Source organism: Anolis sagrei, chromosome 1, assembly GCF_037176765.1.
Source record: "Anolis sagrei isolate rAnoSag1 chromosome 1, rAnoSag1.mat, whole genome shotgun sequence".
In the NCBI taxonomy this organism is placed as follows: Eukaryota; Metazoa; Chordata; class Lepidosauria; order Squamata; family Dactyloidae; genus Anolis; species Anolis sagrei.
In genome coordinates this window covers 301116617-301141508 of record NC_090021.1, presented here as the reverse complement: position 1 = coordinate 301141508, position 24892 = coordinate 301116617, and the positions used below count along the sequence as shown (strand labels likewise).

Genomic DNA, 24892 nt, shown 5'->3' with positions numbered 1-24892 from the left:
CTTTCACGCTTCCTCGTGAAGCCCTTTTTCGCCCACACTTAAGATGGCGGCGACGGCCACGTGACAAGAGCTCGATTTCCCGGATGTTACTGTTAACGGTCAATGGAGACCGGGCAGGTCCTTGAATGGGCTCGCGGCGCCCCCGAAAATGGACTGGAAGCAGGCCTTGAAGAGCCGCTTGGCCGCGAGCGCCGACCGTGAGTGCTTTGCGTGAGCGGGGAAAGCAGGCCTCTGTGGGAAGGGGCTTCGGCACCCTCGCCCACCGCCACGGGGCCTGCGCCCTTCCATTCTCCCACATTGGAGTTGTAGTTTTACAAGGTCTTCAGCCTTCTCTGCCAAGGAGTGATGCTTCCTCACCAACTACAACCCCCCATGATTCCATAGCATTGAACAATAAAGTGGTGTCAAACTGCTTTAACTCTACAGTGTAGCAGCAAGTTTGGCCCCTTGCACACATCTATATAAAATCCTACATGAACTGGGTTATATGGCAGTGTGGACTCAGATAACCCAGTTCAAAGCCGATACGGACCCAGCTATCATCCTAACACCTCTGCCTTGATATTCTAAGTTATATGGCTGTGTGGAAGGGGCCCCAGAATATCAAAGCAGGTAATTCTCAATATCTGCATTCAACTGGGTTATCTAAGACCCCCTTCCACACAGCTGAATAAAATCCCACATTATTTAGTTCTTTATTTATTTACAACATTTATATACCGCCAAAGGGGACTCAGAGCAGCTTAAGGTAAAGGTTCTCCTGTGACATTAAGTCCAGTCATGTCTGACTCTGGGGTGTGATGCTCATCTCCATTTCTAAGAGCCGGTGTTGTCCATAGACACCTCCAAGGTCATGTAGCCAGCATGACAGCATTGAGCACCGTTACCTTCTCGTCGTTACCTTCTCACGTTTGCAAGTTTTTGAACTGCTAGGTCGGCAGAAGCTAGGGCTGACAGCGGAAGCTCACGCCGCTCCCTGGAATCAAACCTGCGACCTTTCAGTCAACAAGCTCAGCATCTCAGCGCTTTAACCCACTGCGCCACCAGGGGCTCCACAGAGCGGCTTACAAGATATATATATATATATACATACACTATATTAAATTATTAGCATAGTACAATATCAGTATTATATATTACTATATTGTACTACACCATTATATTGTAATATTATTAGTAATTTTACATGTAATATAAAATATATAATTATAGGTTGTTGTAGGTTTTTTCGGGCTGTATGGCCATATTATAGAGGCATTCTCAACTGACGTTTTGCCTGCATCTATGGCAAGCATCCTCAGAGGTAGTGAGGTCTGTTGGAACTAGGAAAATTGGGTTTATGTTTCTTTGGAATGACCAGAGTGAGACAAAGGACTCTTGTCTGGTGGAGCTAGGTGTGAATGTTTCAACTGACCACCTTGATTAGCATTTGATGACCTGGCTGTTGTTTGGTATGGCTGGCAGTGCCTGGGGGAATCTTTTGGTGAGAGGTGATTAGATGTCTCACATTGTTTCCTCTCTGTTGTTTTGCTGTTGTAATTTTAGAGTTTTTTTAAATACAGATTTTGTTCATTTTCATGGTTTCCTCCTTTCTGTTGAAATTGTCCACATGCTTATGGATTTCAATGGCTTTTGTGTGTAGTCTGACATGGTGGTTGTGAGAGTGGTCCAGCATTTCTGTGTTCTCAGATAAAATGCTGTGTCCAGGTTGGTTCATCAGGTGCTCTGCTATGGCTAATTTCTCTGGTTGAAGTAGTCTGCAGTGCCTTTCATGTTCCTTGATTCGTGTCTGGGTGCTGCGTTTGGTGGTCCCTATGTAGACTTGTCCACAGCTGCATGGTATACAGTAGACTCCTGCAGAAGTGAGAAGATCCTTTGCTGAACATAGCATTTGTTGGATTTTCTTGGTGAGTCTGTAGATAGTTTGTATGTTGTGTTTCCTCATCAGCTTCCCTATGCGGTCAGTGGTTCCCTTGATGTATGGCAGGGACACTTTTCCTCTGGGTGGATCTTCATCTTTATTCTTGTGGCTTGTTCTCAGTCTTGCAGCTCTTCTGATGTCTGAGGTGGAATATCCATTGGCCTGTAGAGCCCAGTTGAGGTGGTTCAGTTCATCTTGGAGGAGGTGGGGTTCACAGATTCTTTTTGCACGGTCTGCCAAGGCTTTGATGGTGCTTCTTTTTTGACTTGGGTGATGGTTGGAGCTTTTATGTAGATATCTATCTGTGTGTGTGGGTTTTCTGTAGACGGGCGAAACGTCAGGAGAAATGCCTCTAGAACATGGCCATATAGCCCGAAAAAACCCACAAGAACTGTGTGATTCCGGCCATGAAAGCCTTCGACAATACAATAATAACTTTATTTGTATACCGCTCCATCTCCCCGAGGGGACTCAGAGCGGTTCTCAAGTAATATCACAAAACATAAAGAGTAAAAACAACATAGCCATAAGACTAATAAACAAGATATAAACATAAAAATTGTCACCATATTATTTATTTATTTACTTACTTACTTACTGTGCTTATATATCACTGTTCTCAGCCCGAAGGCGACTCACAGCGGTGTACAACAAACAACAACAGCAAGAATTCAATGATAAGTATAAAAACAATTAACAGCCTACACATTACACAGTTAATAAACAATTACTATAGAAGCCATTCACTATCGTCTCATCATCCAAAAACATGATCCATAACACACATATATTAAAAGTAATCCTGCCTGTTCAAGGCAATTAAAAATTTAAAAGGCCAGGCCAAGATTTGTGCAAGCCCAAAAATTCTAGGGGGCCCGGGAATTAATTGCAGTGCTATGGCAGGCAACAATAATATTAGGTCTGTGGTTTAATTTTTAAAAGTACGCAGTTATCTGCTTTGAATTGGGTTATATGGCAGTGTGAACTCAGATAACCCAGTTCAAACCTGGTATTGATGGAATTTTCTGCCTTGATATTCTGGGTTATATGGCTGTGTGGAAGGGCCTTCAGTCCTCTTCTGAAAGGTCCTGGTTACAGAGCTAATAATAGCCCTTTGAGGTCCCTTCTGCACAGATGAATAAAATCCCACATTTTCTGGAACTGGAATATATGGCAGTGTGGACTCAGATAACCCAGTTCAAAGCAGATATTGTTGAATTTTCTGCCTTGATATTCTGGGCAAAGCATGTATAATGTCTGCCACCTAGTGACTGTAAGGCATATTGCTCCTAGGTTTATAACCAAATATCCTGGATCATGTTAAGAGTCTTACCTATAAATTTCAATAGTCTGTGTTTAATTTTTAAAAGTAAAATTAGAAAACCTCTACATTCAGGTATAAAACTTTGCCAGAAGCACCTAATCTCTTTGTTGTAGATGTCTGCACATATGGAAATCATTCATTGAGAGTATGCCAAGAATTTGGAAATTCAATTTTGGTTGAAATGAGTAATTGCACTACCCTTTAATGAAGTGCTTATTACAAAAATGAACTGTATCAGAGGTGAAATTAAACGAATTTTATAAAAAATTAGTTTTGTTCCACTGAATATTTAAACAACTCTGGAGGTCTCCTTCACCCATTGCTACAATGGAAATTCTGGAGATACGTTCTTCTGAATAACTGTTGTTGGACTTATATTTCAACCGAAATGGATGACATCTTATCTTCTAAAACTCAAGCTATTTCAACAGGGGTTTATCATAACTGGTCAGGTTTTGTTTGCCATAATTTTGTGTATGCTTTCTTTTCTGTCTTTATATTGGAATTGTGTGTGTGTGTAAAAAATGTAATTGAAATCCATTGTCTATCATGAGTTAACGTGCCCATTGTGATAATTTAAGGGACTTTTAAACTTGTAAGAATGTCACACTAGATTAGAAGCAAAGCAGTCCTACAGTCATCTGATTTCATTTATGAAAATACTGTACTTCTAACCTATTTTGTGTGGCAAATTTTGTGCAACAGGGCAGACAACAGTAACCATTTAAAAATAATTGGAAAAGGGATGAAAGGGTAGTTCTTTTCCTTCCGTAGACAGTGAATATTCTGAGTTGTAAGAAGAAGCTTTTCATCCAGATGTATAACAGTAGTTAAAACCTTTGTACAGTACTGGGTACAATACAGTACTAGCCTTCACTTCGTGTTCTCATTCTTGCTTTATTTTGATATATTGATTAATTTGCCTTCACATCAGCGATCTTGTGTTTCAGTACCTCCAATTGTTAGCTGCTTTGCTGGGTGCATTGGGAGCATTTCTGTCTTGCTGTGCTGCAGAAACAGATATTGTTATTCTAAAAGAGGGACCAAACTGCTATGTGTAAATGCATGCACCAACACACCAGTAGCTGCTTTCCTTAGTTGGAATCAACTTGAATAGCAATGTAGTGATTTAGGGAGGACCACAGATAGAGAGTCAGTGCCTGCTAGCGTATGCTAAACCAGAGAAGCCAACTCACCAGGTTGAAGACAAGCCACTGAGGTTTAACATGATTTAGCCAAAAAGGATGCAGGTACAAGCAATTTGTTTCAAAAGGCACAAGCATAAACATACAGAGAAATGCAAGAGATCTTATACAGTTCTGACAACTACTCAAACTTCCTGCTTCTTTCCTTGATTGCTTGGAAAAGAGGTTGGCCAGGATCCACGCCGGGATTGGTGGAGTGCTTTGCTGACATCACTGCCTCCAGGTGGGGATTCCTGTGGCAGGGAGAATGGCAGCAGGAGTTTGGTCAGTGAGAAGGGCCAGTCAGGTGCACCAATACCCCCTGGGAGGGTGCAGTGCAATAGCAAAGATATGCTGATGAGTCTTTGACTAATTCAAGCGTCCAGTTCCATGTGAAACAAAAGGTGTGGGGTTCAAAGACAAAGGTGAAAGGCCTGAGAGACAAAAGTGTTGGTTTTGAACAATCAAAGACTGGGTTGCCAGTATAGAAACTTAATGTAAGCACATTTCCTAACCCCTGTTTCCGCAGGAGTGGCAGACTCTCAGCCCCAGTTTAAATGGACAGTTGTCGTGAGCTTATCTGGCTGGTAAAGAGGATCATCTGTCTTTACATACACAATGATCTAACGGGGTTACCAGGAAATGGGTACCTTCAGGATACATTTTGAAACATTTAAGCAATAATCCATACACTTAAATTGATACAGTACACTGTTTTAAAGACACAGTTATACAAAAATCATTAAATTGATACAATTTATTAAATTGTTAGACCCATTTAGGGAGTAAAGCTGCTGATTAGTTGGTTCCCAATCTTCTAAAGCTTCAAACTAGCTGAACCCCGGATCCCAAGGAAAGGTCTTTTTAATAAAAAGGGAAATAAAACAAATATTTATTTGTGGTCTCTTCATGAACTATAAATCTTTGCGGGGGGGGGGGGGGGCGTGTTCAGTGGCTTTATAACATCAGGACTTGCTTAATGTTTCTTTGCCTTCCTATCTCCAGAATAAATAGTCCATCATTAGAGTTTTTTCCTCCCTTCAGACTTCCAAATACGTTGTGTATTTCTAAAAAGCTATCAGACATCTATTGGATACACATGAGTATAATTGTTTTGCCCAGAAATGAGCTGTTAGAGCTACTATTCAAATAAAGCTTTCAGTTATAGGTTGTTAATAATTGCTGCCTCTTATGTGGGGAAAGCAAAAGGTCATTTTGTGAGTCAGAGCTTTTAAGGGAATTTCTGCTGGAGGTGCTACATTCTTTTAACAGTAAGTTTAAATGTAGTTTTGCTTGGGAGGCTAAATTGGGTAAAAAAAAAAACAAAGCGGAAGATACTATGTTTCAGTTTGTTATGTAAGATGTATTGGGAATGTTATTTAAAATGTGGACATTTGTTTAAAGTGTGATGCTTCCTATCTTGCATTAACTAGGTAAAAGGAGTGATCAAGAATTGAAAGATGAAGAAATGGATCTGTTTACAAAATACTACCTAGAGTGGAAAGGAGGAAGAAAAACTGCTACTACCTCCAATGTGAACATACCTCGATTTTATTATAGAGTAAGTAGAATGTATTTTATTTTATTTTTCAAAATTCCATCTTTGGTTTGTACAATAGTTTGAATAGCTTCATGTGAGCTTTCAACCAGGATCATACAATCCAATTATTTGGAAGGTTGTAATTACATGAAATTGAAAAACAGAAGACCTTCAAAGAATTCAGGAGTAAATTAATCCCTTTTTTGTAAGAAATATAGGTCCACTTTAGTTTAGCTATTGTTTTTTTTGTGAATTATAACAAATTGTTTTGATTTCTAATTCTGCTGTGAAGAATGAATAATTAATACAAACAATATGTAAGATTCTTAGATTGAACTACATGTAACAAATTCAAATTGGGTCCCCTTTTTAAAAAACACTCTATACTATACACTTCATTTCCCCCCTAGCTTCCTGCTTTTTATACTAATATTCTACAAAGAGAAGTAATGAAAGGTTCATCCCTACTCCTGTAATATTATGTGTGACATAATCCTGAGAGATTACATTTACTTCAGTTGCTGTTCATGTTAGTTAGGCCTATGTAATTTGCCTAAGACAATGCAAAACCTTTCGCTTGACATTTCCAACTGTAAAATGGCAACAGCATAAGGTTATTGATAGGATAAAATACTATAAAATGTTGAGCAACTTTTTAACATGAAATTGAAAAGAATTTCATGTTTTTTAGTTTGAAAAAATTAGGCCCTAAGTAATGCTGTATGAGAAGTATATACCAGGACAATTTCCCCCTTTCCACTCTCTCCATTCTCCCCCAAATTTGTTCAAAATGGTCCTTCATACCTTCAGAACAGTTTGGGTCTGTGTGCAAGGGATGCAAGGGAAGGGGAATTTATTTTTCTAGTGTCATCCCTTCTCTTTTCAACACAATTCTTTAAAGTAATCATTATTTATGAATAACTGTAATATTTTTACCACTTGAGTGGCATTCAGCAGCAACTGGAAAGAAGGAGAAGCCTATTAAAAATGGATGCCCCAGTCTCTCTAGTGCAGTGGTTCTCAACCTGGGGTCCCCAGATGTTTTTGGCCTTCAGCTCCCAGAAATCCTAACAGCTGGTAAACTGGCTGGGATTTCTGGGAGTTGTAGGCCAAAAACATCTGGGGACCTCAGGTTGAGAACCACTGCTCTAGTGGCTTATGTAGAAAGCCTTTATTAAAAATGATAATACCTCAATTGACCAAAATGGTAGACACCCTACATTCTTCAGCCTCCTTCACTTTGCCACTCAAGTGGGGGAAATGGAAAGGAGGTTGCCTTTATTTCTCCAGTCTGAGCAAGGAAGTGTAACGGGGAAAAGGTTTCTTCCCTCTTTTTCTTGTTGATGCCTTCACACTGGGTCTCAAATACAGTGTTCCCTCACTTATCGTGGGGGTTAAATTCCAGGACCACCCGCGATAAGTGAAAAACTGCAGTGTAGGAACACTATATATATATGAAATGCCTTGCCCAACTTGTGGTGTGTGCCCTCCCGCCGGCCATGCTGCTTGCAGGGGGCTTCTTCTTCCCAGAAGCCCCCTCCTCAGCGGGAAGTCTCTCACCACTTGGCCAACCGGCGGCAGGCCCTTCTCCACCCCTAGATCGGCCAGGGCCAGCTTCTACTACTCTCTAGCTTTTCCTATGTTCCCTCTATGCATTTTTAAAAGGAAAGGAAAATATCTGTTTCTTACATGTTCCTAGATTTTACCTTTGATTTATTCATGGATCATAGAAATGGGGGATATTAGCTCCAGTGGGGGAATATATGTAGAAAAAACCCAATTCCGTGCATAATGTATTCTTGCTGCTGTTAAAAAACAATTGAAAAGTAGATCTTTATTTTTTTCTAAATCCAAATCTATAATTTCCAATAGAAACTATTACAATTTCAATTGTATATCAAGTATTTTTTGAAATTTTTCTTGTATTTCCTTCCAGTAGCTCCTTGCTATTTTGCAGGTCCATCACATGTGATAAAAAGTCGATTGTAACTTCTTTTGTTTCAAAATCCACCATTAAATGAATTTGTATTGTGAAAGCCTAGGTTGGTTTTGGGTCCATACTACAATTGAGGTTATTTATTTGTTTGCTTATTTGTTTATTTAGTTGCCAGCCGAAGATGAAATTTTATTGCAGAAACTGAGAGAAGAATCTAGAGCAGTTTTTTTGCAAAGGAAAAGTAGAGAGCTGTTAGATAATGAAGAATTGCAGGTAAGAAAATTAATGAAAATATTTTTTCCAATCCCATGCAACTTCAGATTAGGTTCTTCAATATTTAATATCATCTGCTTTAGTGTCCATTGTGGTTTCCCTGGAAGCCATTGGTACACTAAAGGTGCTCTTGACTGCATTTGGGGGGATTTTTTATTGTTTAGAAGGCAGACTCCAGGAACCAAAAGCTATTGTTCTTTTCCCCAGAATGTTCATGCTCTCACACAGAGGTCAAACATGAATTATTGACTTGCATTCTATCATAACCATTTTTGTTGTGGCAAGAGAGCTTGTATGTCAGTGGTTCTCAACCTGGGGTCCCCAGATGTTTTTGCCCTTCCAACTCCCAGAAATCCTAACAGCTGGTAAACTGACTGGGATTTATGGGAGTTGTAGGCTAAAAACATCTGGGGACCCCAGGTTGAGAACCACTGTTGTATGTCTTTCTGTGGTGTGGGGTTTTGTAAAGCATTTTATTTAATGGGGGCATATTGACAATTCATCTTCAAGTTGTACTTTATTCTGTTTCTTGGGCAAGTTACTTGTCTTATGTGACAGACCAGGCCCCAATTGTGATCATTTCCTTTTTCAGAATTTGTGGTTTCTCCTGGACAAACATCAGACATTACCCATGATGGCTGATGAAGCAATGATCAACTATGAGAGTTTCCTGACTGTTGGCGAGAAAGCTGGCTCCAAATGCAAGTGAGGCAACTTCATATTAAGAGTTTATCTCTCCCACTATCTCACATCAATTCTTCACAAAATACTTTAATTGTGAATCTTGCTGAAGCTATTGAAGGATTTAAATTGATTGTGCAGAGGGTCAGTGTTATGTTTCTGTTTCACAGGCAGTTCTTCACAGCAAAAGTCTTTGCCAAATTACTTCACAATGATCCCTATGGAAGGATATCTATAATGCAGTTTTTCAATTATGTGATGAGAAAAGGTGAGTTTGTTTTTACAACAATTTGATAATAAATTGTATAAGACGTTCATAGTTGTCCTAAAGAAAGAGAGCTCTGAACATCTTCGTATGTGTGGATTATTACTTCTAGTGAGAATGGGTGTCTCAGATTTGATTTTTCTAACAGAGCAACATTCTTGCTGTAATGGATGCACGATAGAAAATACCATGATTTTGTTCAGGAAATTCTTTTTTTAAATAGTTATAAATCAGAAGACTGTTTAGATAGTGGTACCTTTCATATCATTAGCTACCTTTGACTCAGCTCTTCTGTTCTATGCACTAATGAAGTGGATAGTGCAGAAGTGCTATCCCCCCCCCCCAAAAAAAGCAGTGTTATTTTAACCATTTTAGTACAGCAATGGAGACACCACTCATATATGCTGCGATTGAAGGAGGGAAGAGTTTCTGGACATTTCCTTTGAGCCTGAGCATTTTGTTTTGCATAGCAATTCACCCAGTGTTTGTGGTATTCACATCAGACAATTTTCTGTTGCTCTTGAGACTCTGCTAAGTTACTGTTGCAAAGTGATGGCATACTTGCTCCATTCCAAAACTCAAAATCTTTTGCTTTTCCATTCATGTCAAAATTGAAATAGGGCCAGGTACAATCTGTCTAGATGCTGTCCTTGAACCACCATTTTGCTATCCTAAAACATACATATAATATATCACACTGAACACATTGGGATTAATTGTGATCACATCCATGTACTCATAAAAATGTTGTGATTTAGGAAAGGTTTAAAAAATCTTCAAACTAGATACAGTCCTGCTATCCTCCGTACTGGAGTGATGATGAGAGAAGAGTAGCGGAGTAAACTTAATGCAGCCACACTTTAAATAAAAAGCAGCTATGTAATGGAAAAGGGAGTTTTATTTCTTAACATCAAGAATATGGAGTTGTAATTGTTTTTTACCTGCTTCTAACTGTAATCCCATCTCTTAGTGATATTTTAAACTCGTATTTTCTTCCTCTTGCTATGTGCATTAACCTTTTAGTGGGTTCACAGACAGATATATTTATTTTATAAAGCAATGGATCTTACAAGAGAATTCTCACTTCAATAAACTTTATTTTAAAAGAATAGGTTGTGACTTTTGTAATAATTATAATTGTGTAATAATCGATTGGGATTTTTGGAGCAATTATTAAAAACAGTTCATGTTTACTTCCTTTTTCTGTCTTGAATGTCTTTTTATGCCTTATTTTGCTTTGACAAGAGTTTTATTTGCTTACAAAGAGGTTTCATCTTTTTTCCTATTTCACAGTATGGTTGTACCAGACAAGAATAGGCCTCAGTTTATATGATGTGGCTGGGCAGGGATACCTCAGGGAATCAGTAAGTAATTCGCATTAAATGTGCAATTTATGCAGCTGGTATAATGGATTTTTTTTGTTATCCTGAACTACCTCCATTTGAGAAGGAGCCATGTATATGGATATATCTAATATTCAGATGTTGATATAAAGTTGTATAATCGGTAAGATTTATTTATTTATTTATTTATTTAAATACTTATATACCGCCGTTTCTCAGCCTAGCCGGCAACTCAACGCGGTTTACAGCATAATATAACAGTCAACAATATACAGTTAAAAGCATAAAAACATAAAAACACAGTTTAAAATTTGTTGCAGAATACTGACTTCTAAATAATTTATTTGTATACTTCTATCTATGTAATTGATTTTAGAATATTTTCTTAGAATGAGTAGGTGATGTGTTTTGAGAATTCCAGTTCAAAGGTCACCTTAGCATCTTTGTGCTGTTTGATAAAACTCTGACTGCTTATCTATGTCTTGTATGCTATAATTTTTGCAATTGTAAAGCCTCTTGCTAAATAGCTCATGCGTCAGGGAGGTAGAGGTGTGTGCAGCAGAGGAGTAGGTCACTTGGAGTGCTTCCCTTGCACTTCCTTCTTGTATCATCACGCCATGCATAGGAGAGCAGTTGTAGCCAAATATTATGCAGTCCTGTGCTGTATAAAATACAAAAAACTACCACTCCATTCATGACGATTCCTGTTGAGTAACCAGGTATTTTCTTGTCCTATCATCCAGGATTTAGAAAATTATATTCTGGAACTCATTCCCACATTGCCACAGTTGGATGGTTTAGAAAAATCATTTTACTCATTCTACGTCTGCACTGCAGTCAGGAAATTCTTCTTTTTTCTAGATCCTCTTAGAACAGGTAGGTTCCCTTCTTCCTTGTTTTGCCATCTAAATGTCAGTTTTGCAATCTTAAGTTGTTTTGCCTTTACTTTGTCCTAGTCCATGTAAAAAATTCTGGAGATGCTTTAAGGTTTCCTGATATAAAATAGACTCATTGATTCATACCAGCATACCAGCTGTTTGGAAGAGGGACATTGCCATGAAAAATGTGCCTTACTAGAATAAAGAAACATACATTAACCAACAGCTGGGTTAGTCAGCATTAAAAACAACAGAAAATTATACATGATCATGAAAGAAAAACTCCCTTTGTTTTTTAGTTTGTGTATGTGGTGAAAATACACAGTAGCCTAACCTTCTTGCTTCTTGTTCTAAACTGGATAAAATTTTAATACTCAAATGCTGTATTTATGGAATACATTAAAATAGATTTGATTTTATTCTAATAAACTTTGCTTAATGAAATATTTTCAGTTCTTAAACTTATTTTCTGCTCAGGCCCATTTAAGATAAATGGAGTGTCCTAGGAATGTTAGGAATGTACAACCATTAATGATTACATGAACATTTTTTAATCCTGATTATACATCTATCTTCCAGGGAAGATAAAAATACAGGATATTTTAGCTTGCAGCTTCCTGGATGATTTATTAGAGGTAGGCATTTTTGTGTATATTCCTACTTTTTTGTTTTTGTGGGGTTTTTTTTTAATGTTAATTACTTACTCATTATTTCCATATTAATTCAGTTACGGGATGAAGAACTTTCTAAAGAAAGTCAAGAAACCAACTGGTTTTCTGCTCCTTCTGCACTAAGGGTTTATGGTATGTTCACATCAGTCGAATACTTTTTATTATATCACTTTATCTTCAAAATGTAACATTTTTGTATTTTATTTGCTTGTAGGTGACTAGTAATAGATCCATTTGCCTCATTAGTTCAGAATTACCAGAGTTTACAAAACTGTATAATGGACCCAATTGGCACTTATCAGGATATACTGTGAAGATATAAGTCATCCATTGTAAGATCATATGAAAGACATTTAGATGGTTTAGATCAGGCATGAGCAAACTTCAGCCTTCTGGGTGTTTTGGGCTTCAAGTCTCACAATTCCTAACAGCTGGTAGGCTATTAGGAATTGTGGGAGTTGAAGTCCAAAACATCCGGAGGACTGAAGTTTGCCCATGCCTGGTTTAGATGCATATTAATTAAATAAAAAAGCCAGAGAATAAGGCAGTGGTAAAGCCCATTTGCAGAAATCATGCCAAAAAAACTCTGAGAGGGTTAGCTTATGATTGCTATTAATTCAGAAACAACTGAAAAGCACATTGCAACATCAAAAACAATATATGCACATCTATGAAGACGGTCCGGAAGCTTCAACCAGTGCAAAGATCCGCAACTGGACTGCTGACCGGTGGGATCGTGGGGGATTGTAGGGAACGTATTACCCTCTCTTAAAGCAGCTCCCTTGTTTGCCAATCTGCTTCTGGGCCCAATTCAAAGTGCTGGTTATTACCTATAAAGCCCTATATGGTTTGGGTCCTGCCTATTTACGTGACCACATCTCTCCTTGTGAACCTGTTCGGGCCCTAAGATCAGCCCTCCTCCAAGTGAGGTTGGTTGGGAAGAGGGAGAGGGCCTTCTCGGTAGTGGCCCTCAACTCTAGAATGCCCTCCCCAAGGAAATGTGACAAGCACCCACCCTCTATTTAAGCAGGCTTTAGATAAGAGGTGAGAGTATCAACCACCTTATCAAACAGGGCTTTAAATGGTTATTAGAATATAATTTATCATGCCGGATACCCTGATCATAGGAATTGGCTGGTTTTAAATAGCATTTATATATATACTGTTTTTTGAGAGCTAAATGACCATTTAAACTGTTTATTTATTTATGTTTACATTATTGTGCTATTTTATTTTTATTGATATGTGATTATTGTTTGTGTTATATTATTTATTGTATTTATTTGTTTTGCTGTACGCAGTCCTGAGTCCCTTTGGGGAGAGGGGGTGGGATATAAATAAAGATTATTATTATTATTATTATTCAGTTTGTTTTATTGCATTGGAAATCAATATATTTCTCATAGACTAGTTTTTAATGAAAATCCTAAAATAAATACTTGAAAGACTAATCATTTACCTGGGCCCATGAACTCCAGGATAAAAACCTCTCTGTTGTAGTTAGTTCTTGAAAACCTGGGAAATATAGTAGTGATCTTGGAAGTGATCCTTGAAAGCAATTCTAAAAATTACTGAGATTTTTTAAACACTGTGACCTGTGTCTCTCCTGATAAAAAGAGTTGCTCATAATAATTCAGCAATGTAAAACAATGTAATCTTCTCACACACAACTGCATGGTTAAAACAAAAAAAACTTGATTTAAAGCAGCATAAAAATTAAAGCTACAGGATCAAAAACATGCAAAAGGAAATGTTTTCAGCTTCTGTGAAATACAAATAGATGGGATGATGTATCTTACAGCAAGGCATTCCAAGTACCCATTGCTGTCACAGAAATAATGCCCATACTCTGAATCATAAACAAGTAGAAACTCCAAAAATACTTATTCATCTGGATGGTTTCCTCTACTCCACTCCTCTACTCCACTCAGGTTTTTCTCAAGTTCCTTCTACTTTTCCAACCTGGCCATTTCCACTAAACCTGATGATAACTTGTATTTTGTTCACGGGTGATGCTTTTGTTTTTGGCTCTGTAATGACTGACACTCTAAAATATTGAATATACAATACAAGCCACTCAAGGCTTTAAAAAATAATTCTAAATCTGGTCAGACTTCTTTAACCACCCTTTTCCTAGTCCCAAAAAAGAGTGGATTCCTTCTCTAGGAAGTACCAAGGAGCAGCAGTTAATCTCCCTCCTGCACCTTGTTCTGTGACTTCAAGCCATTTTTGATTTACGGAAAACTTGTTACTCTATTTGCACCCATTTCTCTTATTTTTCCACCTCCTTATCCCTGTTACAGGCCAGTATTTGAATCTTGACAAAGACCACAATGGGATGCTTAGCAAAGAGGAATTGTCTCGTTATGGAACAGGGACTTTAACCAACGTCTTTTTGGATCGTGTCTTCCAGGAGTGTCTGACATATGATGGTGAAATGGTATTCCTCTTCTATTATATACTTAACAGTAATATGTATTGGATTTTGTGTAAAAGTTCTGTGTGTGTGTGCATTTTTTTTTACTGGAGCTCCTCCAGATTTTTAAAGTTTGTAACATTAAAGGAATATTAACTAAATAGAATAAAAGCAATATTCTCATTTGAATGGCATCTGAAACCCACATATTGTGAGTTCACAGCTGACGAAGGAACTAGCTGACTAAGAACTCTCATTGTGACAGGAAGGACAGTGACATCTTTCTGCCAAAAGCAAAAACAGCAGGGACCTTATTCACTGCACAATGCTGCTAATATAAAATTCCCTTTTCATTACCCACAATCTTCATCCTTCTAGCATTTATATCACCATGCTCATTAAAGCTCATCAGCTAAGGGATAATTGTCTACATCCCCAGGTTAATTACAGGACTGGAATGTTGTTTTGAAAGCTGTCCGTTATTAAATAATATTTATCACTTTTCATTTCTATGTGCTGCTAACCCTTCAGTTTAGCAGATTTAACTTTTGTAGATGTGATTATTAGCAAGTTTGCCATCAATAATTAAATGGGATTTGTTTCCTCTTGACTAGACTCTCCTACCTGTGGAACAAACACGCAGAAGTGACTTCAAAGCCTTGTTGCAGAACTTGTGCTTTATCTGCCAAAGGCTAAAAGGGGTGGCAGTTTTGCCACACAGAGTTGGGGAAGCCTGCCAAACCTTCGGTTTCTGCCTTGGACAGAGAAAAGAACAACACTTTTATCTTCTCTTTGCTCAATTTCAAAGGCAAAGTTGGCAGCCCCACGGCCCAGAGGCAGCCCCACGGCCCAGAGGCAGCTTCTGCCTTTGGAAGGAGCAAAGAGAAACACCTTTCCCTTGTCTTTGCTTGTTCCAAATGCAAAAGGGGCAGTAGCCCTACTGCCCAGAAGTTGGGAAACCCTGTAACCACTAACTTCTGCCATTAGAAGGAAGAAGCAGAAACACCTTTCTCTTGTCTTCATTGGTTTGAAGGCAAAAGGTATCGTAGCCTAGCTGGCAGAAGCAATGAACCTCTCTAGCCATCAGTATGTCTTTGGAAGGAGGGAAGAGTAATACCTTTCTCTTCTCTTTGTTCATTTCAAAAGCAAAAGCACTGGCTGCCATAGACACTTGGCTCATTGGTTCCAAAGGCAGAAGTAGGTGCTTGTCACTAGAAACACCAAGAATTAATGTTATGGGGGCCTATAGATAATTCACCATTTCTCCACTTTACCAAGGACCCTGCACCCCTAACTCTTCCAAATGTGGAGGGGCCACTGTAAGTAGGACTTGTGTTCTCACTACTTGGAGTAACCTTGGTAAAACTATGATGATTTAGGACATGTAACCATGAAATATTTTACAGTATTCAGCAAATGAGGAGCCCCCAGGTTAAACTGCTGAGTTGCTGAACTTGCTGACCGAAAGGTTGGTTCGAATCCAGGGATCGGGGTGAGTTCCTGCTGTTTGTTCCAGCTTCTGCCAACCTAGCAGTTCAAAAACATGCAAATGTGACTAGATCAATAGGTACTGCTCTGGCGGGAAGGTAACAGCGCTCCATGCAGTCATGCAGGTCATATGACCTTGGAGGTGTCTGTGGACAACGCCGGCTCTTCAGCTTAGGAATGGAGATAAGCACCACCCCCCAGAGTTGGACATAACTAGACTTAATGTCAAGGGAAAACCTTTACCTTTATTTTTTATTCAGCAAATGAGTTAAGTGGCTAATGGGTTTTTTTTTACCTGTCTTAAGACATCAATCCAGTGTTAGCCTTTTGGAATGTGGCTACCAATTGGAAGAATGTGATAGTCTATTGTTTAAATGTACCTTTGCTTAATTTGAATTGTAGGAGAAGCTGTTTAGTAGTTTGATCAAATCTATGGGTATGTTGCCTATCCAATAAAAAAGTCAAGTATTTTTGTACACCTTTTCCCCCTCAGTAGCCCTTTCTGTTTCATGCTGTCTTTCATTGAAAACTAACTGCTCCCCTACAAGGAAATAGCCACCAATTATGTTCTGCTTGCAAAATCAATTTAGAAAGAGGACTATAATAAACATGATTGCATCTGCTTTTAGGACTATAAGACGTACCTGGACTTTGTACTTGCATTAGAAAACAGAAAGGAACCTGCAGCTCTGCAGTATATTTTCAAACTGCTTGATATAGAGAACAAAGGATACCTGAATGTCTTTTCCCTTAATTATTTCTTTAGGGTAAGTCTCTTTTTGTAAAGGTAGGTCATTTTTTGTACCTGTGTTGTTGCAGCCACTGTGCCTCTACTTAGAGACCAGCAGGCAATTGCTTTAAACTACCCGTGCTCACTGTAAGGGTTTTGACAACTTTTAAGAAAGATATACATGTTTTAAACTTCACATTAAAAGAGGAAAGAATTTAAAATGTGTTTTCAGAGTACATTTTACACAAAGAAAAAACACTGCTGTGATTTTAATTAAATATCAGGTTTGCCAAACTGAAATTTTCCATAAAAATCAGTTTCCTTTCTTAAGATAATAATTGCTAATGACTAACATCTCTACAGGATGTTAATAACTTCTTTTCATCATCTGTGGTGGAAAGAAAACTGTGTTGCTTCCTACTTTGGGCACCTTTTCCGCAGTATTGTACATGTTTTATAGTGCATTTTCTTTACTTAGTTGAAGCTGTTTAGATGCGATCCTGTTGTAAAAACAAATCTTTCTAGCTAATCATGATAACTGTTTCCAGCAAATAAAGACTTCACAGTCGTATGGAACAGTTAATCAATACACTCAAATAGATTTTTCATATATCATTGATAATTTCTAGAGCAGGCAGAAATGTGTGTTATGTTTAGATTCTCTTTTCCTTTTTACATAATCCACAATGAGTAAAAACACATAAGTGTGACTTTTTGATGCAGTTCTTTTTTAGTAGTATGCATCCTCCTGATAAAACAGTGCTTTTTCTTGTCAGAATTCTATACAAGTTTTATTTTGCTTGGGCTTTAGCCATCAAAACAATGTGTAGTCTTGTTTGTAAAACGAATGCCTCCTTTATATTGATCACCTCCAATTTCGTGCCTTTTTAATAAAAGTATTGTGCTGTTAATCATTCAGGAGTAGAATAATTCAACCAAGGGTTTCCACACTAAAAGGGGAAAAATCTGGAACACTTTCAAAGCTTTTATAGTAAATGCTCTGCAGGTTGAAAATACATCCAAAGCTGTGTTCTTTTAGCAGCATGAAGCAGATTAATTCTTCTGTAACAAACATCAATTGGCCCTTCATCTTCCAATTATTTCTTCTTCCAGCATACACTTTACGGTTAGTCTCAAAGTTTGAGGTTAAAAGCTTATTTTAACAATGAGGCATGCTGCCTCATTTCTAACTCTTTTCTTCCAAGCACGCTGGGAATGGGAAATTGTTGCGCATAGACGGAACAGATGGCCGACCCTTTGATAGCATTGGTCACCTGTTTCACAGAGGAGTGAATTCAAACCCTGCATACCATTCACACAAGGAGTCAAATGTGGCAGAGTGCAGCTCAGAGAGCTTTCTGAATAGCTAATAATCAGCAGCAGTCCTCACTCAGCATTTAACATCCCAGGTTCAGTATCCAGTATTTCCATTCAAAATGGGTTGGATCTTAATCCCAGAACCTGGCATAAAGCTGCCAGTTAAAAGTGGGCAATAATGGATTATATGCACAGCCTAAGGCCTATTTGGGATTTCTTTTTTATGGTTAATTAGGAGAAGGGAGGCACCAGCCCTGCCTCTTCCATCATTGCTTTGCAAACATTTGATAAGGAAAATGCAGGCTGCATGTAGGCCCCTGTTGTCCCCTAGGACCCCCAATCCTTTTTTGGCCCTTGAGGAAAATGTACAATTTTGCCACAATTATCTCCCTCAGGCAGTTTTAAGCCCAGGAGATGTCTTTTTGTCAAAAAAAAAAATAGTCCAGACTACTTTGTTTTGGATAAAAGGTCATCTCCTAAGTCAAGAAAAGTTCTAAGAGGACCAAAAATGTGATAAAACTGTCCTTATTAGAATGTATTAAGAGGTAAAGAAAATCTGGCCACTGTTTATCAGGTTAGTGATTATATTTTAAGTGAACATTGTTTTATCAAGGACATAGTTTGTGCACTTGAATTCACTCTTTTATTTCCTTGTTTATGTATTGTTTCTCTCTAAACTGTGGAATTATTATAGGCTATTCAAGAACAAATGAAAATCCATGGACAAGAGCCAGTTTCTTTTCAGGATGTCAAGGTTAGACATTTTAAAAAATTAAAATATGTTTGTATATAGTATTTAATGTGACCGAAATACATATTTTATGGTTAATAGATGTGTACTTTGGCATGACTACTTTTACAGAAAGTTTGGTACTCTGTTTTATGAAGTAGCAAGGCCAGAAACATCTCTTGCCTCGAACATAATAGCCTCAATCTGGCCCAGTGTTAGTGGAAAGAAAAATTGCAAGTCTCCAACTTGATTATTCATACTAAACCTCTAATCACAGAGAAAATGGTCTTGAGTTAAGAAAATAGCAAAATACTTTTCAGCTCTAAATTAAACATACAAACAGATTTATAGATTTGTGGAGTTGGAGGAGATCACAAGAGCCACCCAGTCCAACCCACTACCATGCAAAAATATACAATCAAATCACATGTTTGGACATGTTTCATTATCTACACATGAAGCAAGACTCATACATGCCAATACAACTGGGAGGAAAAAGACAGCTACTGACTGGCCCTTTCCACACAGCTGAATAAATCCCACATTTTCTGCTTTGAACTGGAATATATGGCAGTGTGGACTCAGATAACCCAGTTCTAAGCAGATATTGTGTGATTTTCTGCCTTGATATTCCAGGTTAAATGATTGTGTGGAAGGGCCATGGGATAGCAGTCACAAAGGTTATCTTAAGCAGATCTCTGAGTAGATTTTATCCTTTAAAGTAGCCTAAAATAATTTTAAGTGAAGACTGCTAACTGCATGGCTCTAGCAGTCTGTCTTGCTGGTCGTAAATTGGTGACTTGAGATTTTGAGATAGCTTGCGTATGACTACATTTATTATGTGTATACCACTTCTTCCTCTTCGGTGACAAGGTTTAACCATTGGTAAAACACTTGAAACTATTATTCCTCAGGTACTGCCCAAAGTACTAGATACTGGAATAGGGGTAATAAGATGCTCAGACCATGCATTAATAAGCTTGGATCTCCAAATAAAGAAGGATTACCAAACATATAAGAACTGGAAGATAGGAAATGCAGTATTAGAGAATAGCAAGATAGTGGGAAAAATAACCAAAGAATTAGGAGATATTTGGGAAATTAATGATAACAACCAATGCCCTTATGCAACTGTGTGGGATGCGATGAAAGCAGTATCAAGGGGCCTGTGCATAAAAGAAGCATGCAACCTAAGAAGGGAGCAAGAAGCAGAGAGAAGGAATTTAGAATTAGAAATCCAAGAACTAGAAAAGAGATACATAAGGGAAAAAGATAAACAAAGTTATCTTAAAGCAATGGCCAAAAGGAAAGAATTGGATAAACATGACTTGGAAAAAGTACAGAGAGATTTGATATACACGAAAAGGGAATATTTTGAATATAGCAATCGGAACTCTAGGATGCTAGCTAAAGCAGCACAAGATAAGAAGAATAAGAACACAATTGGAACTATAAAAGATAAGTGGGGTAGGTAAATCATATCAATGAAAGAAAAGCTAGCTGTCTTCCAAGAATTTTATCAAAAATTATATACAGCAGTGGATAACCCCAACAACAAAATAGAGGGGGTTATAGATAAATATTGGAAAATAAAATTACAGGAGATGGATAAAATGAGTATGGAACAATCAGTATCAGAAAAAGAGATAGGAGACGCTATAGATAAATTGAAAGGAGGGAAGACTCCTGGAATGGATGGGCTAGGACCGGAATATTATAAAAAATTTAAATCAATTTTAGTTCCCAAATTAAAAGAACTATATAATAGGATAATGGAAGGAGAACAGATCCCTTCATCATGGCAGGAATCAAGGATCATATTAATTCTAAAAACAAATAAAGATCCTAAAGATCCTGGTTCATATAGACCTATTGCCCTTATAAATCAAGATGCTAAAATATTGACGGCAATAATGGCAAAAAGATTAAATAGCTTTATATATAATTATATTAATAAAGATCAATGTGGATTCATTCCTGGTAGACAAATGTCAAATCCAGTGGGAAGAGTACTAAATATGATTCATACAATTAAGAAAAAGAATATTAAAGCAGGGATATTGGCCCTAGACATATTTAAAGCATTTGATTGTGTCTCATGGCCGGCATTAAAAAAAATATTAGAAAAATTTGGTTTAGGAGAGAGATTTAGAGGACTGATTGAGAGACTATATTCAACCAACTATGCAACTATACAAGTAAATGATGGCCTTACTGGGAAAATAAGATTGTCTCGAGGAACAAGACAAGGATGCCCCCTCTCTCCTACCCTATTCGCAATAGTCATAGAATTGCTAGCAAATATGATACGAGAGGATAAACATATAAAGGGGATAGGGAAGGAGGGAAGATACAAGATATGTTTATTTGCAGATGATACACTACTAACCTTCAGAAAGCCATTAGAACAAATAAAAAGAATAGAAGCATATTTAATAGAGTTTGGAGAAATTACAGGCCTTAAAGTTAATTGGGATAAATTGGAAATCTTATTATTTAACCACACTAAAGAAGAGGAAGAAAAATTAAGAGAAGGGAGATTGGGCAGATTAAAAATAAAGAACTCAATAAAGTATCTAGGAATTAATATTTCTAAAGAAATTGATAAACTAGAAGAGGAGAATCTAATTAATGTAAGGAAAAATGTGAAGGATACTCTGGCTAAATTTGCCAAGCTCAAATTGTCATGGTTTGGCAGAATAGCTCTAATAAAGATGAAAATTTTACCTAAAATAAACTTTTTGTTTAGGATGCTACCTATTAAAATCTCAGCTGGAGAAATTTCAAAGTGGCAGAATATGATAAACACCTTCTGCAACGAGAACAAAAGAGTTAGAATTAACAAAGCAAAATGGTATAAACTACAAAAGAAGGGAGGTCTGGGAATACCAAACTTAAAACTATACTATATAGCAAACCAGTTAAGATATGTTGTTGAAGGGATTATTGGTCAAAAGGATTTAGAATGGTTAGAAGAAGAGAGTGAAGACATAGACATGAAACTAGAATATATTTTCTTTATAGGGAAAACTAGGAATCTAGACAAGAAATGGTATAACAAAATAGAGAACCCTTTTCTAAAAAACATATTGGGAATATGGTCTAAATATGAAGAAAAATTAATACCCTCGATATCCCCATTAACACCGGTGCTGATTACAAATAATTTCCCCATAAATCTCAAAAAGGAGTTGGAAAGTGAATTCAAGGAAAAAGGAATAACGAAATTAAAAGATTGGGAATCAAAGATGAAAAATATAGATGAGATAAAGGTCCAGTTAGGAGGGAACATTGGATGGTTTAAAGTACTACAACTTGAAAGATGGTTAAGGGAAATAAGAAAGAAATATAAAGGAGAGAGAGAATTTACCAAATTTGAAGAAATGATTAGCCAAAGGGGGAGTAAGGAAGGAAAAGAAAGAACAAAAGGTATAACAAGTGATATCTACAAAATGTTGTTGGAAGGGGTCCAGGAGGAGGACCACCTTAAAAGAATGTGGGAGTTAGATTGTAATAAAGTAATACACCCACAAAACTGGAAAGGAATGTGGAATATGCGTATATTAAAAAATATGTCAGTAAGAATAAAAGAGAACTATTACAAAGTGGTGTGGAGATGGTACCTCACACCAATCAGATTAAATCAAATTGACAAGAAACATTCTAAGCAGTGCTGGAGGGGCTGTCAAGAAACTGGCACATATATACACATGTGGTGGTCTTGCAAATATGTTCAAAAATTTTGGGAAAATGTATTTCAAGAAATAAGAAGAATCACCCAAATAGAGATAACAGGAACACCAGAGATAGCACTGCTGTCATTTATTGACAATGTTAAAATACCAAAAGAACTAAAAGAATTAATTGCCAATCTGGTAACAGCAGCAAGATTATTAATAGCTAAAAAATGGAAAGAAGGAGGGGAGTGCCAATTGGAAGAGTGGTATAGGGAGATTTGGGACATCGCAATAAACGATAAACTGACAGGAAACATTAAGGTTAAAAGAGGATTATCAAAAAAAGATGATTTTGGGAAGATTTGGGGGAAATTGATAGAATATGTATATATAGAAGGTAAGGGGACCAAACCTGTAATAGAAACAACTGATTTTTGGAAATAAGTATTGTAATTGGCTGGTCGGGGGTGAAGGGTTAGCACTGGGTGATTGGATGTAATAAAGCAGGAGAATGAAATATTATAGGTATCAAGACATACATGTTCTGTACAATTGTTAATGGAAAGTGATAAGTATAAGAATGTTTAAATACCGAATATGTTAAAGCTACAATAAATAAAAAAAAATAATTGAAAAAAAAAAAGAAACTATTATTTCTTTATCTGGAACAAAGAAAGTAATCTGAGGCACATTTATTTGCTGTATATACATGAAGAGATCTGTGTTGGAATGCAGAAAAAAGACTACTATCAGCATTTGATACAGCTGCCACCTGCAATAGTTTGGTGTGTGTTGAATATCTCTGCCTTTGGTGTGCACAATCCTAACTTTATACTCACTGAGTCCACTGACAGCCTCTCTACAGTGTATTATGTGCCTGATGGTCCCTGCTGCATGTCTTAGCTGTTAAGAAAGAGTAAGTCTTGTTCTTAGTGTGTATGCATGCAGGATGTATGAGACTAATTTACCACAGCAAATTAGTCTTGGCTGTTTTGAGATCAAATATAAATGCAAACTGTGTGGGTGTACAGTGTTATATTCTTCAGCGAGGGTGTGCGTCAGCTGCACCATGGAGCATGAGGAAGTGAATTCAGTATTATTCAATGTTTTTTGTTAAATTACCTTGTATTAAAGAACCAAGTTTATATTCTATTTGCCTTAATGCAAAACCAACTATTAATTTTTTATTGATTTTTTTTCTTTAGGATGAAATTTTCGATATGGTAAAGCCAAAAGATCCTTACAAAATCTCCCTTCAGGACTTAATCAACAGCAGCCAAGGAGACACAGTTGCTAGCATTTTAATTGATCTTAATGGCTTCTGGACCTATGAGAACAGAGAGGTTCTTGTAGCCAATGATAATGACAGCGCAACAGACCTTGATGACACATGACTTAAGAGGAATAAATAGACTGTATCCATGGAGATGTGCCCAACTGATACAGTGGCAGTATGAAACTGAACAAAATCTTCATTACCAAAATCCATGAAACTTCCATGTAGCCCGATGGGCAAAATTAAAGCTTTCTACAAACTTATGCAATGGATCATTTTGAATCTAAAAAAAGATACAGGAAGACAGACACTTATTAAAAATATGCAATTAAATAGGTAGAGACTTATTAGAACATTTACATTTATTGAACTAATTCCTGGATGTACAATAACACTATGTAATGAAATTTGAAAAATGTTCTGTTCCTGGTTTGAAAGTGTTCTTTCCTGTTTAATTGTGAAGTACTTACTTTGAAAGCAGTTGTATTGGAGGAACTTCATTTTTGTGACTGCCACAAACTATGTTAAATTGATTAAGACTCAATGAGATAGATATTCATTGAAAAAATTTAGAAAAATGTGCTGCAGGATGTCCCGTAAATACAAAAGTTTTTGCAGTTTAATAAACGTTTTCCATGTTTTATGATAGAGCCAATTAGGAAATGACATTTATAACCCAGGAACAAAAATAGTATTACACAGTGTAATAAGACCTCTTACTGGACAAAGTATATTATTTTAGACATTATGGGCTTGAATGGCTGTGCACCACTGGATTGTCCTTGCTGAGTGTGCCAACTTAAGAGTTTTGAGTTAAAAACTGTCACTCAGACCTGGGTTTGCTTTAACATCAGAGAAGCATTTTGAGTTGAGTGTTGTGCCAGAGAGAGTACTATAGTGAGAGAGTACAGGGCTTTAGGGCTTCAAGGAGGCAGCCTTCATGCCTCATGCTCATGTCTGCTTTGGGAAAGTGTGGTCTGCTTTGTTCTTTGAGTTAGTTGGTTTTGTGTGCTTTTTTATTCCTGGTATATTTGGCTTCATGGAGAGAGAGAGGGAGAAGGAGCAAGAGGGAGACTGGAATGAGTATAGTATGAAGAAAATGATGCTCCTGCCTCTTAACTTTGTGCTTCTTTGCCACAACTTTGTGCTTCTACCATTTTACAGTTGATCTTTCTTTTTTATTGTTCCATGTGAATGTGCATTTATACATTGTTAATTATAAAGCACATTTTCTTCTTTAAA

General features: G+C 37.2%; 1 protein-coding gene across 1 annotated transcript; it reads left to right on the top strand.

Annotated features, from left to right (window-relative positions):
- Positions 1-53: 53 nt before the first annotated feature.
- On the top strand, positions 54-23913 carry PPP2R3C (protein phosphatase 2 regulatory subunit B''gamma). The gene is made up of 13 exons (XM_060759229.2): positions 54-197; positions 5863-5990; positions 8074-8178; positions 8771-8883; positions 9030-9127; positions 10418-10488; positions 11211-11343; positions 11925-11980; positions 12073-12148; positions 14320-14456; positions 16550-16687; positions 18662-18721; positions 23580-23913. Exons 1-13 carry the CDS (start codon positions 149-151, stop codon positions 23766-23768), a joined length of 1353 nt encoding a protein of 450 aa, XP_060615212.1. The 5' UTR covers positions 54-148; the 3' UTR covers positions 23769-23913.
- Positions 23914-24892: the final 979 nt, after the last annotated feature.